The sequence below is a fragment of the Sander vitreus genome, chromosome 2 (assembly GCF_031162955.1).
Source record: "Sander vitreus isolate 19-12246 chromosome 2, sanVit1, whole genome shotgun sequence".
In the NCBI taxonomy this organism is placed as follows: Eukaryota; Metazoa; Chordata; class Actinopteri; order Perciformes; family Percidae; genus Sander; species Sander vitreus.
The window spans coordinates 29,322,597-29,341,808 of NC_135856.1; the positions used below are offsets into that span (position 1 = coordinate 29,322,597).

The window sequence follows — 19,212 nt, forward strand, 5'->3', positions numbered from 1 at the left end:
TAGTTTTTGTGGCCTTTAATTGACAGGACAGCTTGAAAACAGGAAAGGGGAGAGAGAGGGGCGACGACATGTAGCAAAGGGCCATGGGTCGGATATGAACCCAGGCCACTGCCAAGGACTCAGCCTAAATTGGGTGCACACTCTTCTACGTGAACTAGAGGTCGCCCCTGCTTGGTTCTTTCTGGGAATGATTGTAAAGATTTACAAAGAATATGTTTAGGGCATTTACTCTCTAACTGGGAAGTTTTGGGACTGATTGATGGGGTTGCTGTGGAAGAAGTACACACGGAGATACACTGGTAAGAGCAAATTACATTTAACACTGTATCGAGCTAATTTATACAGCTCACGTTCTGTATTGTGTGAACAGTTAACTTCATTTAATATTGTATGTGGCATTTTCTTTAGGGGGGGCTGCAAATGTTCCACCAAAACAAGTTCCTTCCCGAGACTACTTTGCAGAGCCAGTGTCGGTGCGTCCGGAGCTTAGCGCTGCCCAAGACAATTGTGATTGGTTTAAAGAAATGCAAACAACCCAGAGTGATCCTAGAATGTATCTGTGTTGTAGCCAGAACTTACTCCACAGCGCTGTGGAGATCTTGCAAAGCGAGACTATATGTAATTATATATGCATCGTTTATGTAATATCCCTTTTAAGTGTACTGTGTCATAGCAGCCAGTGTACCTCTGCTCTGACTTCTCCCTCTGTTGGCAGAACTTGAAGATGCACTTGAAGTACCTAAAAGAAAAAAGAAAAAAAAGAAATCCATTGACAGTTTGAATATCGTACATGCACACATTCCACAGTTCCTTGAGATTCAAGTGAACCTTACTGTACTCCTTCCTGGTGTACTCGGGAGAGGAGTTTGTGCTTGAACTTTCTGAAACATACCAACAAAATAAAGATAATATTAGCCTTCAGTTCATTTTCTCCTCTCTAAGTGCTATAAAGTACAGTAGAGCTGTTGGCCTTTAATTCAAACAAAAAAAACAATGTGAAAAAGTATCCAGTAATTTCAGTAAAGCAGCATGAACTGATGAACCTTTAGACCTATGACTAACCGTCAAAGGCATCTGAGAGAGCTGCTGTCATGGTGGTCAGGCCCTTTCTCTCTTTTGGACCGGGGGAATAAGTGACTGCTGAGGACGATCCTTTCTTCGCTGCCCTAGATCCTCCTGAACTGTAGCTGGTCTTCGCCACTGTTGAAACTGTCACGGCGCCTAGCCCTTCCCTTATTCCTTCTCTGCCACCACTCCCAAAACCAGAGGACACGCTAGAGGACCCCCCTCCAGCAGCCCTAAACCCCGCCCCTGATCCCCCTGAAGCTGCTGAACTCCCTCCACCTGAGGATACAGCAGAGAGGCCCCCTCGAGTAGTGATGCCGAAGCCTCCGGGGCCCTTGCTGGCTCCTGATCCACTGGAGCCGGAGGTGTGGGAGCTGCTGGATGTGAACAGAACTGAGCTGTTTGTGCCACCTGATGCAGCTCGCTCACCTGACCCTCCTGCGCTCAGAGAACGGTCACCTAGAGGAGGAAAAAGGACATTCAAAGAGGGGAGAGGATTTACTACCTCATTATGATAAATTAGAGTGATCATTTATTACAGTCTTTGGTAAAATGTCATACTTGTGTGCAAGGGCGTAACTTTGGGTTCAACAGTGGGGGGTGCTGAGATCTCCAACTATCTAGACATGTATGTATGTATTTTTTTTTAAATAAGCGACATAAACATAGGAAAAATTGTTGAAAAAAACCTCTAGTTTAATAAAAATAAACATAGAACATCAAAAGGCGACAAATGTCGGAAAAAGCGACAAAAACTTCAGAAAAATTGCCTTCGATAAAAAAATTGCCAATAAAACCCCGAAAAATGCAACAAAAACATTGAAAAAACCATTGGCATAAACATTGAAATGGAACAAATACTTCGCAAAAAGCCCAGTTTTGATAAATTACGCCTATGCTTGTGTGTTATAACCTGATTGACACCAGTTATTTGTTATTTTTGATGACCATTTTAAATATTGAATGTTATTGATAAGATGCATATTCCATTGATGCCTATGTGCAATGTTTATTGGAATGATTAGTGAGTCTATAATAACATTTATCATTATACTACTCTTCTCAGACAGTGATTTACAGTTAATAATATAAATGTCTTCATGCTGTTTCCAGGCTTATTCCGTACCTAAGAAAAATGACTGAGGATGGCTAATATTTTATTGCCCAAATCCAGTTTTAACGACAAGACTGCACTGGCAAAGCTCATATTTGACCTTTTTAACGTGAATACCTTTTCTACTTTAAATAACATTCCCAAGGTAAGCCAGTGCTTGCCTGCTAGTGTGCCTGAACATGCCTTATTACTCTTTACCAATAAACTCTCCACTCCTATACAGTATGAGATCAAAATTATGACAGGCACATATAACATATTTGTTGCTGCCGGTGCTGCCCAGGGTCATACTCTTTCTCTGAGAATGACAGGCCTTTAGCTTCCTCTAGTGGTAGAATATAATAGAGTATCACTATAATTTATGCCTACCCCAACATTTAAAGCTGCATTGAAACTGGGGTAGGCAGTTTATTTTTGGTATCGTTGGCCACAAATTCCATGATACTCTTTCAGCATATTGTCATCAGAGTGGTCTGAGAGAAAACTAGTCTTCATCATGTCCTCCTTGGCTCTCTTTCAGGCTTTAGAAGGTCTAGCCCGTGACGAGAGACTTTGGCCAATCACAGGTCATTTCAGAGAGAGAGAGCGTTCCTATTGGCTGTTCTGCAAATGCGCAATGTGCAAGTCCCTTCGGTGACAGTTCTGTTTACAGTAGCCAAAGGCTCAGAGTTGCAACTTATTCAAGGATAAACTATCAGATAAGAGAGTGGTAATTATCATCCATATATATATACACTGCAGTACAGTTAGAGCTGGGCCATATGGAAATAATCAAATGTCACGATATTTTTTCGGCGTCTCCTCGTTTGGATGGCAGCATTAGCCTGCTACGAGGACCAGAGGCCAAAGACACGGCACCGCCCACTGCTCCAATCTGAACCAGGAGGCGCCTGGGAGGAAACGTAAACTCGGCAGACGAGCTAGTAGTTTAGTAGAGTGATAATTCTCTGTGGGTTTGACCACTGATTACAGATAGTCATTTAAGCAGTAATATAAAAACATTGATCAGTGCCGCTTTAACTTCACAATCTGAACTTCAATGCGTAACCCTGTAACAAAACAATGAAACAAATCGTCAAAATGCATGCGATGATGATGGATGCTAGGTGTGAAGATGAATAATGGCGCAGCTTACTTTGCAACGCCAAGTGAGTAGAAGTTACTGATTCCGTGACCACTGTAAAAGAAAATTCAACTATTAATGCAAATACTTGTTACAGTTGTTCTTCTATTATTTTAATATTACTGTTGTCACTGATGGCATAGCCTATGTCATTTTACAGCTTATATTAGCTTGTTTAAAGTAAGAAGAAAAGAAAGAAACATAAATAAAAGTGTAGAAATGTTCCGATTCCATTTTTTCATTTCTGATTCCGATACCTGAACTTGCGTATATCGAGTAACAAATCAGTTTTTTTATATAAATAGTAATTCTTTTTAACAGCTGTACACTACTGACCCTATATGGATACAATATGATTGCTATCATTGTTGAACTGTTCTGATCGGTGCAGATTGCATACCAGCATTTTAGGCAGAATCTGAGGCATTTCCGACAGTGGTATCGGAACTACTATTAAAGTGTATGCATCGCTGCATTGCTGGTTTTGTATTTGGAAACAGCCCCAGTTATAGGGCAACACCTCGCAGATCTTACCTCTGCTACTTCCTCCAACACCTCCACCAGAGCTGACGGTCGAGGCTGTAATTAGGTTGTCCATCCAAAGCAAGCTGTTGCAACGACAACAACAAAACACACACTAGGGCTGCTCGATTATGGAAAAAAAAAAATAATAATCACGATTATTTTTGGTCAATATTGAAATCGTGATTATTCAACGCGATTACTCGTTGACTTTTGTAAATATGTTACAATTGTTGAACTTAAAAAACAGTGAAACAGTTAAACTAATCAACAGTGAAAACACCTTGAACTGTGAAATGTCCCTGAATACTTTTCCCATTTGAACATTTATTTTCATTCAGAACACAAGACAAAATAAGAATTCACTTGCAAAACGTATTGTGCTAAATGTTCTTGATTATTCTGTTTTTTCGATCATTAGGAGCCGAAATCATAATTCAAATCCTTGATTAATTGCACAGCCCTAACACACACTGTTTTTCTACTACTGAGGAAAAGACTGTTACACCAAAGGACCAAAGCTGTGAAAAAGTAGATTTTCATTACATTGAACTGGAATGTTACTATACCCTAAGGCAGGATTTGCACATACAGTCCTCTAAATCATTTCATTTTGTGTCATCATATTTCTTTCTTCTTTGTGGAAAAGGGCTCTTTAGAATCCAACATGCCACTGATTTAAAGAGTTCCCCTGAAGATGTATAGACAGGGCGTAGCTCTATGCTTACTTGATGAATGTGGCTTTTCCTTACAAAAGGACCTACAGTATAAAGGCAGATCACTACAGAACCTCATCTGAAACGGGTATAAGGTTTCAGTCATAGCTGGAGGAAACAACATAAAATCTTTGGCCAGCAGTCATATGGATGGACTCAAAGTTAGTATAACACATTATCCAATAACACGAAAGCTGATTGGCTGCAATATAAGCTGCATGTAGGTCTCATATTTAACCCTAATACAGCGAATTATATTTGCTATAAATCATTCTAGCTTTTGTTTGTAGAGAATTCTGTTAAAAAACTGGTGTAGTCTGTGTTGCTTTTCAGCTCAATCATCTTATTGTCCCCAGGTTAGATCTGTGGGTGGTGGGGGTAGTAGTGTGCACCGCTGTTTATCGTGCTGCCACTGTGGGCACCAGAGTTGCTCAAGTTTTCAAATTGTGCACCTAGTGTCTTTTATAGTCACATTATTATGTTTTCTGCTGAGGCAGACCACACTGGTGTAGTGAAAAAGAAGACATGAAACAGCAGAGAGGATTCAGTCTGTAGGCACACATTGCTGTATTCATTGAAAGTATGACGATTTTCCATCACATATGCACATATATACCACAGACATCAAACTGATTGTATTCTTCAGCTGTGGGGAAGTACAAGTTTAACGATACTTGGCTTGAAAAAACTGAATTAAGGGCTTAGTTGATGCTGTGATAAAGGTCTAAAATGTCATTCATCCTCTTAAAAAGGTCTTACATGTCTTACATTTGACTTGGTGTAACCTGCAGGAACTCTGTTCTTGTAAAACATGAGGAAGATCAGTTGACTTTATGAATTCTATGTTATTGCTTCAAAATTATATCCCCAAAATTCATTAACATAAAAGACCCACCATGTTGCTCTTACACTCACTGACTGTGACAGCATTTGGGACAACTAACGGTTAAACATGGTTTAAAGTGAACGAGGTTGCACCTTCTAAGCAAAACTGAACATATAAACATGGCCTTTTTGTAAGCTAATCAATTGTTTGCGTTGGATTCCACAGGTATTTTACCATTCAAAGGCCCTCATAACTTTTTGATTTGTAAGTATGTGTTAAAATATCATCTAATTATCATAAGTTAAAAAAATGGACCCAGACACTGCAAAATGACATACAGCTACAATATACGCTTTTTTTGAGAAAATTAAGTTGATTTGTTAGAGATAGCTTTTCCATTGACAGTGGAAATTTGCCTCAGGTAACTGGTTTTTATGGAAAGATTATCTTGATCTGACAGGGGAGTTTGGGTATTTGGCTTTAAAAGGGCAGGTGACGCCCCACAGCAATGCCATGGCATGTACGGTACATTACAAGCCCCAAATCATAAACGCAGCCTGCACCCACATGAAGTCACTGTAGATGTAAAACAATGAAAAAAGAGAAGTATCTTGTAGATGAATAGGACATATTGGATATGTTTCTACATTTACATTTCACAGTAAACATTGGCATGGCACTCTTACATCCCAACTATGTTACATGCAACTACAGAGCAAACATGAAATCTGGACTGAGCTGATGGTAGTGGTGAGCTGTATGTCTGTTGGGTTAAATGCACTGGTGGAATGTATCTCAAATACTGTACTTAAGTAGAAATTTTAGTTACTTGTTCTTAGATTGAGTCTTTTCTTTTCATGCCACCTTCTACTTCTACTCCGCTACATTTCAGAGAGAAATATTGTACTTTTTACTCCACTACATTCATCTGACAGCTTTAGTTACTAGTTACTTTACAAATTAAGACTTTTGCACACAAAACACAAGTAGTTTATGAAAACAGTGTTTTATTATAAGTTTAACTACCCAACAATATAACGGCCTACAAGTCCAGCTGAAATGATTAGAGGATTAAACACTTAGTTGAGTGACAGAACAGTTTGGATCATTTCCAGTTTCTAAAATGTGAGGACTTTTCTGCATTGAGTACTTTTACTTTTAATACATTAAGTACATTTTCCTGAAGATACTTACATACTTTTACTACGTAACATTTTCAATGCAGTATTTTTACAGTGTGGCATTAGTACTTTTACTTAAGTAAAGGATCTGAATACTTCTTCCATAGCTGGTTAAATCTTCAACCTTTGGCAATAACTGCATTTCATGCTGCTGACACTGCTATCTATAGACACTTTACCTACAACCCAATTCCCAAAGTGACCCTCAATTGCATTTTTTTATTCAAGTGCATATTTTTGTATTTAATCATACACTGCAACTTCCCTATCTCCTCACTCATCACTTGTGTCTAGTACTTGTAATGTATAGTGCCTACTTTTTCATGCTTGATATTGTATATCAGTTGGGTCAATAACGTTGATCCAATCTTATCTAATCTTTAAAAAAATATAATTTGCATTTTCTAACAAAACCTCAGAGTTAAAAATGTGTTTAAACAGACCATCTATGAACCTGCTTTAGGGACAGCTAAAAATGCAAGCAATACAATCTGACTGACTGATGCTATGATCATAGTTATTACTGTTATTTGCAACTATTACGCCTACTATGATTCATGTTATTATTTTCAAGTAGCAACCACCTAAAACCATACAACCATAGTTCAATCTTAACTTATACATGCATCACAGCTTTTACATTCTTTGTGATTTTCCAAAACATTTCCGTCCTCAATTTAAAAATAAATTTAAAAAAAACTTACCTTTTAGCACATTTGTTCAGAAATAATCCCTCTCTTATGTCTCCCAGCAGCAAACACTTGATCAGTCTATCCTGTTCACCACATTGCAATTTAGGTGTCAAATCCAGGTATTGAAGGACTACGCTGTGCAGTGCCAGGGACTTGCATGTGCCTGGAGAGTTTATGCATTAGCTTTGTCTGACTCATAGCGTCAGTCGACAAGTTCCAACAAAGTGGAAGATAGGCACCCTGTTTAGACGGTAAAGAAAGAATAGCCCAGGGCTCATTGAATGGCTGAGTAAAACACGGGGCATTAAGGTAGTAAAAGTGATTGAGCAATGTGTTGCACTACTGTATTACTAATTACTTTGCCTTGTTTCTATAATGACATGCTTTACTATGAAGACTAAAATAGTGCTTAGTGAGTCATAAAAATTAAAGGAATGTGACCTGAATAATACTGAATACTATTGGAGATGAAAAGTGAAATGCTTTCCTTTTTAAAGCATGGACAAAACAGTGGCTCATTTCCTTCTAACTTGTTTTAGGAAATGTGGTCCGGATCAGGATTCAGCAGCAGATTCCTCACTGTGTATCTACAAAAGAGCAGTAAAAGGCAGCAGACATGAGCAAACTATGTGTTCGAGACATTGACACAATTGAGAGTTGGGTCCACCAAATGTATTTCTTAGAGAAGGGTGAGTTGTGTTGTTGTGTTGGGAATGTGATGACTTTGTTTACATGCATTGAGCTTTACAGCGGCGGTGAGGCCTGACTCGCACACTGAGCTTGGTACAACACTCCCACCAAAACCGTGACTGCACTTATTCTCATTGGATCTTTACAATATCTCATAAATAGGACTTAATGTGACTTAATATCTCATAATTAGGATTTATAATCTCATAATTAGGACTTAATATCTAGTAAATAGGATTTATGTTCTCATAATTAGGACTTAATATGTCATAATTAAAACTCAATACCTCATAATTAATCTCTATCCATTAGAACTCAATTATGACTCAATATCTCATAATTAGAATGTAATAGTTGAGTATTATGCTCCATATAAATGGAATAACCTGCAGATTCCAATGAAATTGAACAGCCTGATTCCATTTAATCACTTTAAATGTCTTCTTTATGAGTCCATGTATTCTGAATGTTCATGTGCACTTTGAGTTGTATAACATTCTGTAATTGTTTTATGTGTGTACTGTGTATTGCAACTGTATGTTGTATATTAATTACTATGTTTAGTAATTTGATATGTATTGCAATTTTATATGGCATGTATTCGGGGCGTCATTGGAAATGAGAAATTAATCTCAATTGGCCCTCCCTGCACAAATAAAGGTGATATTATTATAACATCTCATAATTAAGACTTAATATCTCATAATTTTGACTTAATGTCTCATCATTAGGACTTAGTTAGAACTTAATATCTCATCACCAGGACTTAATATCTCATAGTTTGAACTTAATATGTCATCACTAGGACTTCTCATAATTAGGACAACTAGAGGAGGAAGTGTATGAAAAAGAGCAAAGTGTTGAGCTGGTATTGTCTATGCTGCAGTTCTAGGCTATATGAGCTATATCAGCTCGCAGGTTGTAGTCAACAGCTGTTAAAATGCGAATACGGTGAAAGGGAGTTTGGACGCATCTCAGATGTCTGACTTTGTCTCCGTGAAGCATCTGGTTCTGGTTTAGCTGCTCCTAAACCAACACAGCGAAGAAGACACTGGCTTAGCCACATCATCCTCCCAAGCTTCGCCCTCTTGTCCAAATATGGCCCCTTCAAAATACCAAGATGGCGACGGAGAAAATGCAAACTGCTGGCTTCAAAACGGCAGTCCACAAACCACTGGGTTACGTCACTAATGCTATGTCCGTCTTTTTTTATAGTCCATGGTTTAACCACCGTTCCCGAGCAGTCATTGACACTCTGTTAGAGACTCCTCAGCTCTGATTGGTTGTTTCAAGTGGAAACTTTCAAATAGAGCTCAACAGTGCCCGCCCACTTTTTGAACGTCTCTGGTTCCGGAAGTGATATCTGGTTCCACATTCAATATCTCTATTGACGTTTCAGAAAATACTTATATAAAGATTGTAAAGAAACCAAGCCAACCAGCTACAAGATGAATCATGACCATAAGAAATGTGATTCAGCGCAAAATAACATTTTGAAAATGGCAAAAAAAGGCAAAGGTACAAGACTGTGTACATAAACGATCATAGACTTCAATGGTAACAGCGAGCTCCTCCAATCAGAGACGTCGCTGTTACCGTAAGGATTGTAGGTGGTTATTCATGATATCACGAATAAAACATGTTTTTCTTAAAACAAGGTTGAATTCATTTGGATTTGTGGCTTCAGCAGAGGCATAAACCTTTGTTTCACAATCTCGAATGAATAGGATTTTTACTTCCAGAACCACATTGTTGAACTCTATGCCATTGGGAGCACCAGGAGGAGGCAAATATGAAGTTACCTACTGCAGCATAAAGAACAGAAATGTCCCATTAAAACCATAACTTATGATCCCACACCCATTACAGCATAAAATCATGCATTCTATTATATCAGGCTTTCAGTCTACAATCCTGTCTACAAAACTGTATTTATTTATTATTTTCCACTAGATAGAGCCATTTTCTCATGTTTGCTCTATAAAGGAAATGCATGCCGTTTCATTGCTGCTGTATTATGGAGCTCTGCAGGGCAATGTAGCAAAAGTAAGTAACTAAAGTGTGTGTGTGTGTGTGTGTGTGTTTCAGTAACAAGAAGCATCAAAATACAATTTGTCCAAATATAGCACAACATTAAGATGACTTACTTACTTACTTACTTACTTACTCCTCTTCATCCCCTATGGGAGATAAGGCTTCAACTTTACATTGCAGTTATATAGGAGCATCTTTGTTTTAAGACGTTTAAGTCGTATATTCATTATATTTGGTGTATTTGTGTGTGCGTCTCAATTTAAATTTTCAATTCCAAAGGCATATTATGTAAAAACTAATATAACTAATTATGCAAATTAATAAAACACATGATTATATATGGATAAAAAAATGCCACAATTAGCCAAAATGTTATTATTTATCTGTAAGTCCATATTATTATATAGGCATGACATTTAAAAGAATAGCAAAAATGCATTATAAAAAAATCAAAACCTAACATATGTAACTTTGACTTGACTTGAACTGGTATTACGCCATTCTCTCTCTCTCTCTCTCTCTCTCTCTCTCTCTCTCTCTCCCTTCCTCTCACACTGAATTTATTTGACGTTTGTCTTTTTGAAAAGTAAATCTTGTTCTTTGTCAAAGTGCTCTTGTATTTCTGGTTTATAATATATTATTATGAGTAATATGTTTAAAAAATACACAAAAAACAGTAATATTAGCAAAAAATCATAAAACATCCGAACCGTTCAAATGTATGTGTAAATGTAACTTTGTGTGTGTGTGTGTGTCTCAATTTTCAACTTCAAAGGCTTATAATATTATTAGATATTGGCATTGTTATTGTACTTTTTACTTTATCATAGCACTCTTCCCACTTTGCACTGCAACTGCTGCAGTAATTCCCTTGGGATCAACAAAGTTGTATCTAAGGCTGCAGGATATGAGGAAAATATGTGATATCATTGTTAATTACGCGATAAAATTATTTGCAATAAATAAACGAATATTAAAGTGTACTCAGTTCTGCTGCTTTCACTATTCTGCTAAAATACAACAAATTTGCTTGTTGAATTATTAAACAAATTGAACATTGAATTGAATTTAAAAGGCACCACTAAAAAAAGAATGACAGATACATTTTAAAGTTCAGCTTTCTACTGAGATTTTCTTTCAACTAACACGAAAGAATCAAACAAAATCAACAAAAAATTGTGTCTTTCGCCATGTTTATTGTGCCAGGTGATATTGCCTTGACGATAAAAAAAACAATATATTGTGCAGCTCTAGTTGTATCTTCTCTTAAACACACTGATTAGATGTTGAATAATAAATTGACTAATAAAAGAATAGAATAAAAAACTTGATGCTGGTGTGTGTGTGAGCAGTTCATCCTCTGGTTTAAAGATTCATAACAAACATTTGAATAATAATGCATCATCTTTAAAGCAGAGTCCTACCTGAGCTCAACAGCACCAACACCAACAGCAGGTGATCCATGTCCAGGTAGACCGTCAGTGTGCTGTACTCGGTGTATATCTGCGTACAGGCAGAGGTGGAGGTGGTTTGTACTGGAATATATCTAATTTTCTCATCTTTAGTTTTACGTTGAAGTGCATTTCTGTTGAACTGATAACAGGCAGGACTGTGGTTTCTAAATCAGATGAATGCTGTCGGAGTCTTCTGCATTATTTCCGGTCGATGCGTTTGAGTCTTTTAGAGGAGACTGAGATACAGCTGCAACTAACCATCATATATGTATACATGTACATGAATGTTGATGATTGATGAAATAGTAATCAATCGTACTAAGACTAACAGGTACTAAGAGTACAATATAAAAAAAAAAAATCAGGACAGGTAATAAATGTTAAGCAATACTTGCTCAGTACTGATGAGCTGACCTGGGTATGGCACATCTGCATGTGCACGAAGCATCAGTTACAATAGAACAGGTGAAATAATATTGTACAGAAATGTCACACATTACCAACAATTATTGTTGATATTATCAGCTTGTGGATATTCTTAAAAAGTTGACCATTATACATGCTAAGTACTTATTTCTTTGTCAGTTGTTACTAAAGAAGTGGTAGTAATTCATCTTCAATCTTAATTCATCTTTTATTCAGAAGTAACCAGGAAGAGAGACTTTGCATTGCTGTGGCAAAGGCATTAGTTGGCATAAACATCTGACACCGACTGATTAGTGCTGAGTCACAGTTCACTATACCAAGATTTTCTAATTAAAGCTCCTGGTTGTACTCACATCAAACACCAGCATGTTGTCTTCTTTAATAAGCGGTTAGTTTGACACCAAGGTTTGCGTTCATTTGAGCACTGTGCGTGCATTGTTTCTTCTTCTGTGAGACATTGTGACACTTCCAATAGAAATAATGCACTTTATTTGTTTAGTTATTGTTTTCTGCATAGTTTTGAGTGTTTTATGTGAAAACTTTAACCATAAGTGGGATATCACAGCATGTGTTTATATAACTAAATAAATGGATCTCCGCATCCAAAGTTATACAATGCACTGGACAGTTATATTATTATTGTGGAGAGTCACTACTGCGTGCAATGTGCATAGCACATGACTAAAAGGTAAAGTGAAGTATTTAATTCCCAGTTGTGGCACAGCAGTGTAAACTTGGCGTGAGGAGTTTAGAAATAGTTGTCGACGTCGCCCATTTCCACAACCACAGTCTTCAGCTGGGAGTAGTACTCGATTGTCACCTGGCCATTCTCTCTGCCAAAGCCTGGGGAAGCACAGTAGAGATCATATTATCATGGTCTATTTTAGTCATTCACTCTACTTTTATTCAGGAAAGACAACTTGGGTCGATCACTGCAATCCAATAATATGAATGTATTTCCTTTGCATTTACAATGACAAAAGTGGTCATTCTGACCATTTTATTTTCCTGAATTGCTAAAACACTAAACCCCATTCTCTGAACCAAATGCTCAGTGGGCTAAACCCATTTGTCAAATCAATCACTGTTCTTGTAAAAGTCTAAACACATGCTCACTTTTTGGGGCATTTTAGCCTTTAATAGACAGGACAACACACACACACACACACACACACACACACACTTTTTATTGTACTGTCATGTGCTTTTCATTTAGTTTTTTGTTCTTTGGCCTTTTGCAGTTGAACTACTGTATTGTTCTACAAGTGCCTAATATACATGCATTCAATATTTTAGTACAAGATATTCACTGTACAAGTTGTGATGTACTTTGTTTTCATTGCAAAATGTGTTTACTGTAGGAAATACTGTAAATATATATTTCTGTAACTACATGCCCTAGACACTGTGTTCTCTGTGTGTATGATCTGATTTTGCCAGCAGAGTCAGGTGTTTTGTGAATATAGTTTGAGAATTTGGTTTTATGTGTACAGTGTTGAGAAAATGGGTGAGGGTTTCAAGAAATGTGTCTTAGCAATCGAGAATCGTCCCTACCTGACATCTTGTATCCTCCAAATGGCACTTCCACGGGGCTGATGTTGTAGTTGTTGATGAAGCAGGTCCCTGCCTCCATTTTCTCAGCCACACGATGGGCTCGAGAAATGTCCCTGCAAGGAAGAGGAAAGGAACCAACTTCAGATTTTAAGCACACAAAAAAAAAAAAAAAAAGTCAGTAATAGGGCTGGGTTAAAATAATCGATTCTCCAATTAAAATCGATCTTTCTTTGAGTGATATCGACTCATAAAATCCAGAAATCAATCTTTTAATAAATGCCTTTTCATGGATGTATAAGTAAAAAAAGAACTTTAAAAACGTACTTTTTGGGGGTCAATTCTTAATCAACCTTGTGCATTATGAAAAAATATTTGAGGGTTGATTCTTGCTTGTACAATTTGCAGCATTAGTTCTCTGAGAATCTTTTATATCCAAGATAAATTGGTATTGTAACTGAAGTTTCCTTAGCCTAATTGATATAGAAAATGTAATCGAAATGAATCAGGAAACTATTGGTGATACCCAGCCCTAGTCAACAGTCTTTACGCAACATGATCACTTCATCTGCCCTCTACATACAGATAATACTATTGTGCAATTAATTCCACTTGGTAATTGCAACATGCTGCTTTGTGGAAACTCTGAACAGCAGCCAATGGAATGCAACAACCTCATTATCTTCCAGAGCAAAGTGTCAGCATTGTTAACCAGTACTTGCAACAGACTGCTGAGTCATGACAAACTCGAGTGTCCCCTGGATGGACTCTGACCTGGTGAAGACTCCAGAGGCCAGTCCAAAGGTGGTGTTGTTGGCCCTTTGGATCACTTCTTCCTCCGTGTCGAAGGGCAGCACGGACATGACTGGGCCGAAAATCTCCTCCTTCACACAGGTCATGTCATCTCTGCAGTTATCTGTGCCAGGAGAAGGGACTGGATGTAACATATGGTGCATACTGGGACGCGCAGAGTAAAAAAGCAGGTTATGTGATGGTACAGCAGTCAGTAGCTTATTTTCCATTGTCGATTAATCAATTAGTTGTTTGGTTTATAAAATGTCAGAAAATTGTGAAAAATGTGGATCAGTGTTTCCCAAAGCCCAAGATGAAGTCCTCAAATGTCACAGAGGAGAGAAGAAGATAGAAAATATTCACATTTAAGAAGATGAAATCAGAGAATTCTTACTTTTTTTTTCCTTCATAAAAAAAACAAAAACAAAAAAACATTTAAAATAAAAAGATCAAACCGATTAATTGATTATCAAAATAGTTGGTGATTAATTTAATAGTTGACAACTAATTGATTCATCTTTACAGCTCTAGAGTGCTACAAGAAATCCTACTGAGTACACATGGTGACATGAAGTAGCCCCCTTTCAATTTGGGGTCACTGGGAAGAAACGGCTCTCCTCCACACAGCACTTTGGCTCCCTGGAGAGAAAAACACACACACACACACACACACACACACACACACACACACACACACACACACACACAGACACACACCTCTGAGAACTAATAAGTAGTATTGCATGAGCCAATCACATCGTTACATCCATGTAAGTTAACAGGGCAATTGTCCAGCTTCACAAAAGTGCTCGTTTTGCCACTGACAGGCTCAGATTAATATTTTACGTGTCTGACAACATTATGTAAAGGATCCCTTCAAGGATAGAACTTTAAAACCTCTTTGAGACCTTTCTGTTTAACCAGAAACAGCTCTGAGGTCGATAGCGCTAAACCCACCAGACTCCATTTAAAAAAGCAATACTTTTAGCATGTATAGAGCCAAACATATTTTCACATGTAAATCGGTAAACTATGTGTTTATTTCAACCAAAACTAGAGTTGTGATGGTTGGAAAAGTGGAAAGACGACCCAAAACAGCTTTTTGTAGTTTTATTTTGTTTCTGTGTACTTTCTCGGCAAAACAAGCACTTTTGTGAAGGTAAATACAAGCTGGTCCAAGTCCAGTTAACTTACATCGTAGCTTGTTTTGCCGCTGCGGTAGTTACCCTTTAATGAAGTCTCTCCTGACTGAACTGCTTTGAGGTCTAGTGAAAGTACTGGTGGTGCTATCACAGCTGACTAACCTTCAGATCAATCTCCACATTTGCTCAATTAAAGGTTACTCCAACCTAATCATCCAAGGGTTATAAAACGCACCTCTTTCTTGGCCTGATTGACAAAGCCCAGCACTTTCTCCAATTGGGGCTTGCTGATCAGCGCTCCCATGCGTGTGCCATCCAACAGGGGGTCCCCCACAGAGATGGCCTTGGTCCTCTTCACCACTTCTTCCAGGAACTGGGGCATGATCTCTCTTTGCACATACACTCTGGTCCCATTGCAGCAAACCTATCCAATGCAAACAGAAACACCAGACAAAATAAGACTTCAATTGCAAAACGTGAAAGGGCAAATATTTATTTTTCTCGATTTCATTGTTTTTACGATCATTAGGAGCCAAAATCTCAATCGCGATTAAAATTTGATTAATTGCACAGCCCTACAACACAATGCATGAATAATACAACTGCCTCACCTGTCCCTGTGTCAGGAAGTTTGCCATGAGTGCTCCCTTCACTGCGTTTTCCAGCTCACAGTCTTTGAAGATCAGGAGGGGAGATTTCCCTCCAAGCTCCAGAGTCACCTGCTTCACCCCCTTTGCAGACATTTCCATGACCTGAGGGCAAGGAGAACCCACCGGGCATTAACAATGGGCTTTGTAGAGCAGTTAAAGAGCTTGCTTTAAGAGTACAACTTAACATCACTGCATTACCCTGTCCACTGCCACTATTTTTTATACTTTTGAACGGGGTTTTCCTTCTTCCCAGGTATCCACTGGTTTCCATTCATTTGACTAAGATATAACAATTATGCATTGTCTTGAAAGGTTTAAGGAATCAATCTCGCGCTACATATCTACATCAATTGTTGTATTATTATTATTATTATTATGCAGTTATTCAGTGCAAACCTTTCAAATTAAGCTAAACTCACATCTACATCACTTTCTCTAACAATAACAAATGCAGTCTAGGAAAAAAAACGAAACACAAGCACTGAACTGCCCGGGAGTTTGTGTAATAGCTGAATGTTTCCTGCAACAACAAAGCACTCGCTATATACACATATAGGACGTCACACAACAGGACGTCATACAAATGGGCCATTTCATTGACACTCTCCCACTCCCACTCCCTATTCGTATACTGCTCACTGTGACTGTTGCTTGTATGGCACACTTGTTCTCTTCAGTTTAGTTAAATAAACATGTTGAAATTCATAGCACTGTACCTTTTTGCCGGTTGCCACACTGCCAGTGAAAGAGACTTTGGCCACCTTTGGGTGATGGCAGAGCAAGGTGCCAGTGTCTGCTCCACCTTGCACCACACAGAAGAGCCCATCGGGTACTCCTGCCTCTTTGTAGATCTCAGCCAGAATCACGGCAGTCACAGGAGTCATTGGAGAGGGCTTAAATACAATGGCATTACCTAAACACAATGGGATTTTAACACGGAAAGTTATGGTCTACACAGCTGTGAATGTTTAGGGTAAACAAGAGACACATGACTGCTGGACAAACAGGCGGAAAGAATGACCTCAAATCTCACAATAACGTGGAAATACACACTGTTACACACTCACCACATGCCATAGCAGGAGCAGATTTCCATGCAGCGATCTGGAAGGGGTAATTAAACGCACCGATTCCTACACACACACCAAGGGGCTCCCTCCGCGTGTACGCAAATGATCCACCAGGCAGCTGGACGTGCTGGCCTGATGAATGGAACACAACGCAACTTTAAAAAACAACACAACACAAAGTTTTGGAGCTTTTGGAAATCACACTTTGACAAAAACAAAAAAAAAAAGTGTGAATGCACCCACCTGCAAGTGTACCAGCCAGGCCAGCATAGTACTCAATGGTCTGCCAGGATATATCAATATCCACCAGTGTTTCAGTGATGGACTTGCCATTGTTGATTGTTTCTAACTTTGCAATCTTCTCCCTTCTTTCCTATTTTTATTGAAAACACAAGAAGAAGAAGAAAAAAGAAAAAGAAAAATCGTAAATGCAAACTTTAACAAAACTTTTTAAAAGACACTCTGCTGTTATACATGTACATAGGGTATTATACAATAACTGACAAATTAAGGTTAAAATCCTAAGCCACAGATCAAATCAAAGAAGCCACACAAAAGGTTTATTTTGTACAAATGTAGGCGGGCGGCATGTTTGTGTTTGTAATGAATAACTAGTGTCTGCATGCTTGCAACAGTCTGCTCCAATTTATGTTACGCAACACTGAAATCAGACTGGCTGGTTTCCAGACTAGATGGTTTTGGTGACACAGCTTCACCATCTCACCCTGATAATGCGGGCAGCCTCTAACATCACCCGAGCCCTCTCCATGCCTGACATCTTGCTCCATTTTAGGTAGGCAGCGTGGGCGCTCTCTATGGCTTCCTCCACCTCCTCAGCGCCACAGGGTACCATCTGACACAGGACACGGCCTACACGTGAACATAAACAGATTACAGTCTGGCTGAGCTCCAAGTCAAGAAAGTAAGAAAAACATGTTGCACTGGTTCTAAATACATTTGGCCCGAAGGATGCTTGGAGCGCCTTGGTAGCTACCTCGTGGAGCATGCAACCCATGTACGGGCTCATTGTTTATCGCAGTGGCTGCGGGTTCAATTCCAACCTGCAGCCCTTTGCTGCATGTCATCCCCCCCCTCTTTCTCCCCACTTTCCTATTAGATAGGTGTCCTATCAATTAAAGGCAAAATGCTCCCAAAATAACAATAATAATAGTAATAATAATAGTAATAATAGTAATAATAATAATAATAATAATAATAATAATAATAATAATGAAGAAATGCATATGGAGCCAGAGCGTGCAACACTTTTCATACTTTCAAGTCTATTTCCAGTGATCGGCACCTCAAGACAGCACTTGGTGTGCGCAACTTTTCTATAAAAAAAATAGGCCTATACTAAGCTCCAAGACAAAACACAATCATTAAATCATGGGGGGAGTTATTTACTGTACTGTAACAAATGGTAACAAATGCATAACGTTGGTGTGCTGTATTTACCAGTCGCAGGTTCAAACACGGGCTCTGCGTTTTTCTCCTGCCTGGGCTTCACTCGCTTCCCACCCCAGAAATTCAGAGGTTCTGTGAGCAGCACGGTTCCTGTCGCCGCTCCGGGCATGGTGTCGAGAACTGACTGAGCCATTTTAAGAGAGAGAGAAAGAGGAACTGCAACAGGGCACAGGGAATTAACAGCAAAGTTAAACCAAACTAGCATTGGGAAAATCAGCGCACGAGAGCATAATAAAAAAATGTCACATAGTAATACTCAGAGAACAAAGGCGGTACCTTACCGTGTGTGTGCTTTAGCAGACGGACTGGAGTTGGTGTCAGTACCCTCTTAATAATCCAGGGTCAATACCGATTGGGTCTGTAAAATCCGTTCTGCGCATGAGCAGACCATGCCAAGACTGTATGGAAAAGCTTCCTGGAGCTTCTACTTATCAAAGTAAAAGCTTGCGTCGACTATCATGCTAATGAATGAAATACTTTAAAATATATTTGATGTTTTTTTAACTAAACAGTAAGATAAATGCAGACTATCATGCTAATGAATAAAATACTTGATATATTTGGTGTTTTTTTAACTAAACAGTAACGGCAATCATACAAATGAATAAAATACTTAAAAAAATATATGTCTGTCTATAAAATAAATGCAGATTATAGTCAAACAAAAAAAAAATCATTCTATGGCTGCAACCTGGAG

At 38.5% G+C, this 19,212-nt stretch overlaps 2 protein-coding genes across 5 annotated transcripts in view; both read right to left on the bottom strand.

Annotated features, from left to right (window-relative positions):
* col17a1a (collagen, type XVII, alpha 1a) overlaps window positions 1–7,423 on the bottom strand; it is a 37,454-nt gene extending 30,031 nt beyond the window's left edge. For all 4 annotated transcript variants that reach the window (XM_078264869.1, XM_078264853.1, XM_078264844.1 and 1 more), the window contains exons 1-6: window positions 7,252–7,423; window positions 3,837–3,910; window positions 3,315–3,356; window positions 1,063–1,524; window positions 834–881; window positions 686–739 (exon numbers count right to left, since the gene is read on the bottom strand). In XM_078264869.1, the coding sequence (XP_078120995.1) occupies window positions 686–739; window positions 834–881; window positions 1,063–1,524; window positions 3,315–3,356; window positions 3,837–3,900 (670 nt within the window). In that variant the 5' untranslated portion in view covers window positions 3,901–3,910; window positions 7,252–7,423. The remainder of the gene's footprint in view (window positions 1–685; window positions 740–833; window positions 882–1,062; window positions 1,525–3,314; window positions 3,357–3,836; window positions 3,911–7,251) is intronic.
* A 5,050-nt stretch (window positions 7,424–12,473) lies between these two features.
* Window positions 12,474–18,905, bottom strand: LOC144527061 (4-trimethylaminobutyraldehyde dehydrogenase). The gene is made up of 12 exons (XM_078264928.1): window positions 18,797–18,905; window positions 18,507–18,671; window positions 17,773–17,918; window positions 17,292–17,421; window positions 17,046–17,180; window positions 16,695–16,891; window positions 15,940–16,080; window positions 15,564–15,752; window positions 14,738–14,825; window positions 14,169–14,310; window positions 13,398–13,510; window positions 12,474–12,686 (listed from the first exon to the last, which is right to left on the bottom strand). The coding sequence occupies exons 2-12, from the start codon at window positions 18,646–18,648 to the stop codon at window positions 12,592–12,594; spliced, it is 1,518 nt and encodes a 505-aa protein (XP_078121054.1). The 5' UTR covers window positions 18,649–18,671; window positions 18,797–18,905; the 3' UTR covers window positions 12,474–12,591.
* Window positions 18,906–19,212: the final 307 nt, after the last annotated feature.

Bases quoted from the DNA above. Each gene is read 5' to 3' on its own strand.
- LOC144527061 (XM_078264928.1), bottom strand. From the start codon at position 18,648: ATGGCTCAGTCAGTTCTCGACACCATGCCCGGAGCGGCGACAGGAACC. The intron at 17,919-18,506 runs GTAAATACAGCA...GTTCACGTGTAG, and splicing joins CGTGTTTGAACCTGCGACTG to GCCGTGTCCTGTGTCAGATG. The intron at 14,826-15,563 runs GTGCGTTTTATA...TTTTCTCTCCAG, and splicing joins TCAATCAGGCCAAGAAAGAG to GGAGCCAAAGTGCTGTGTGG.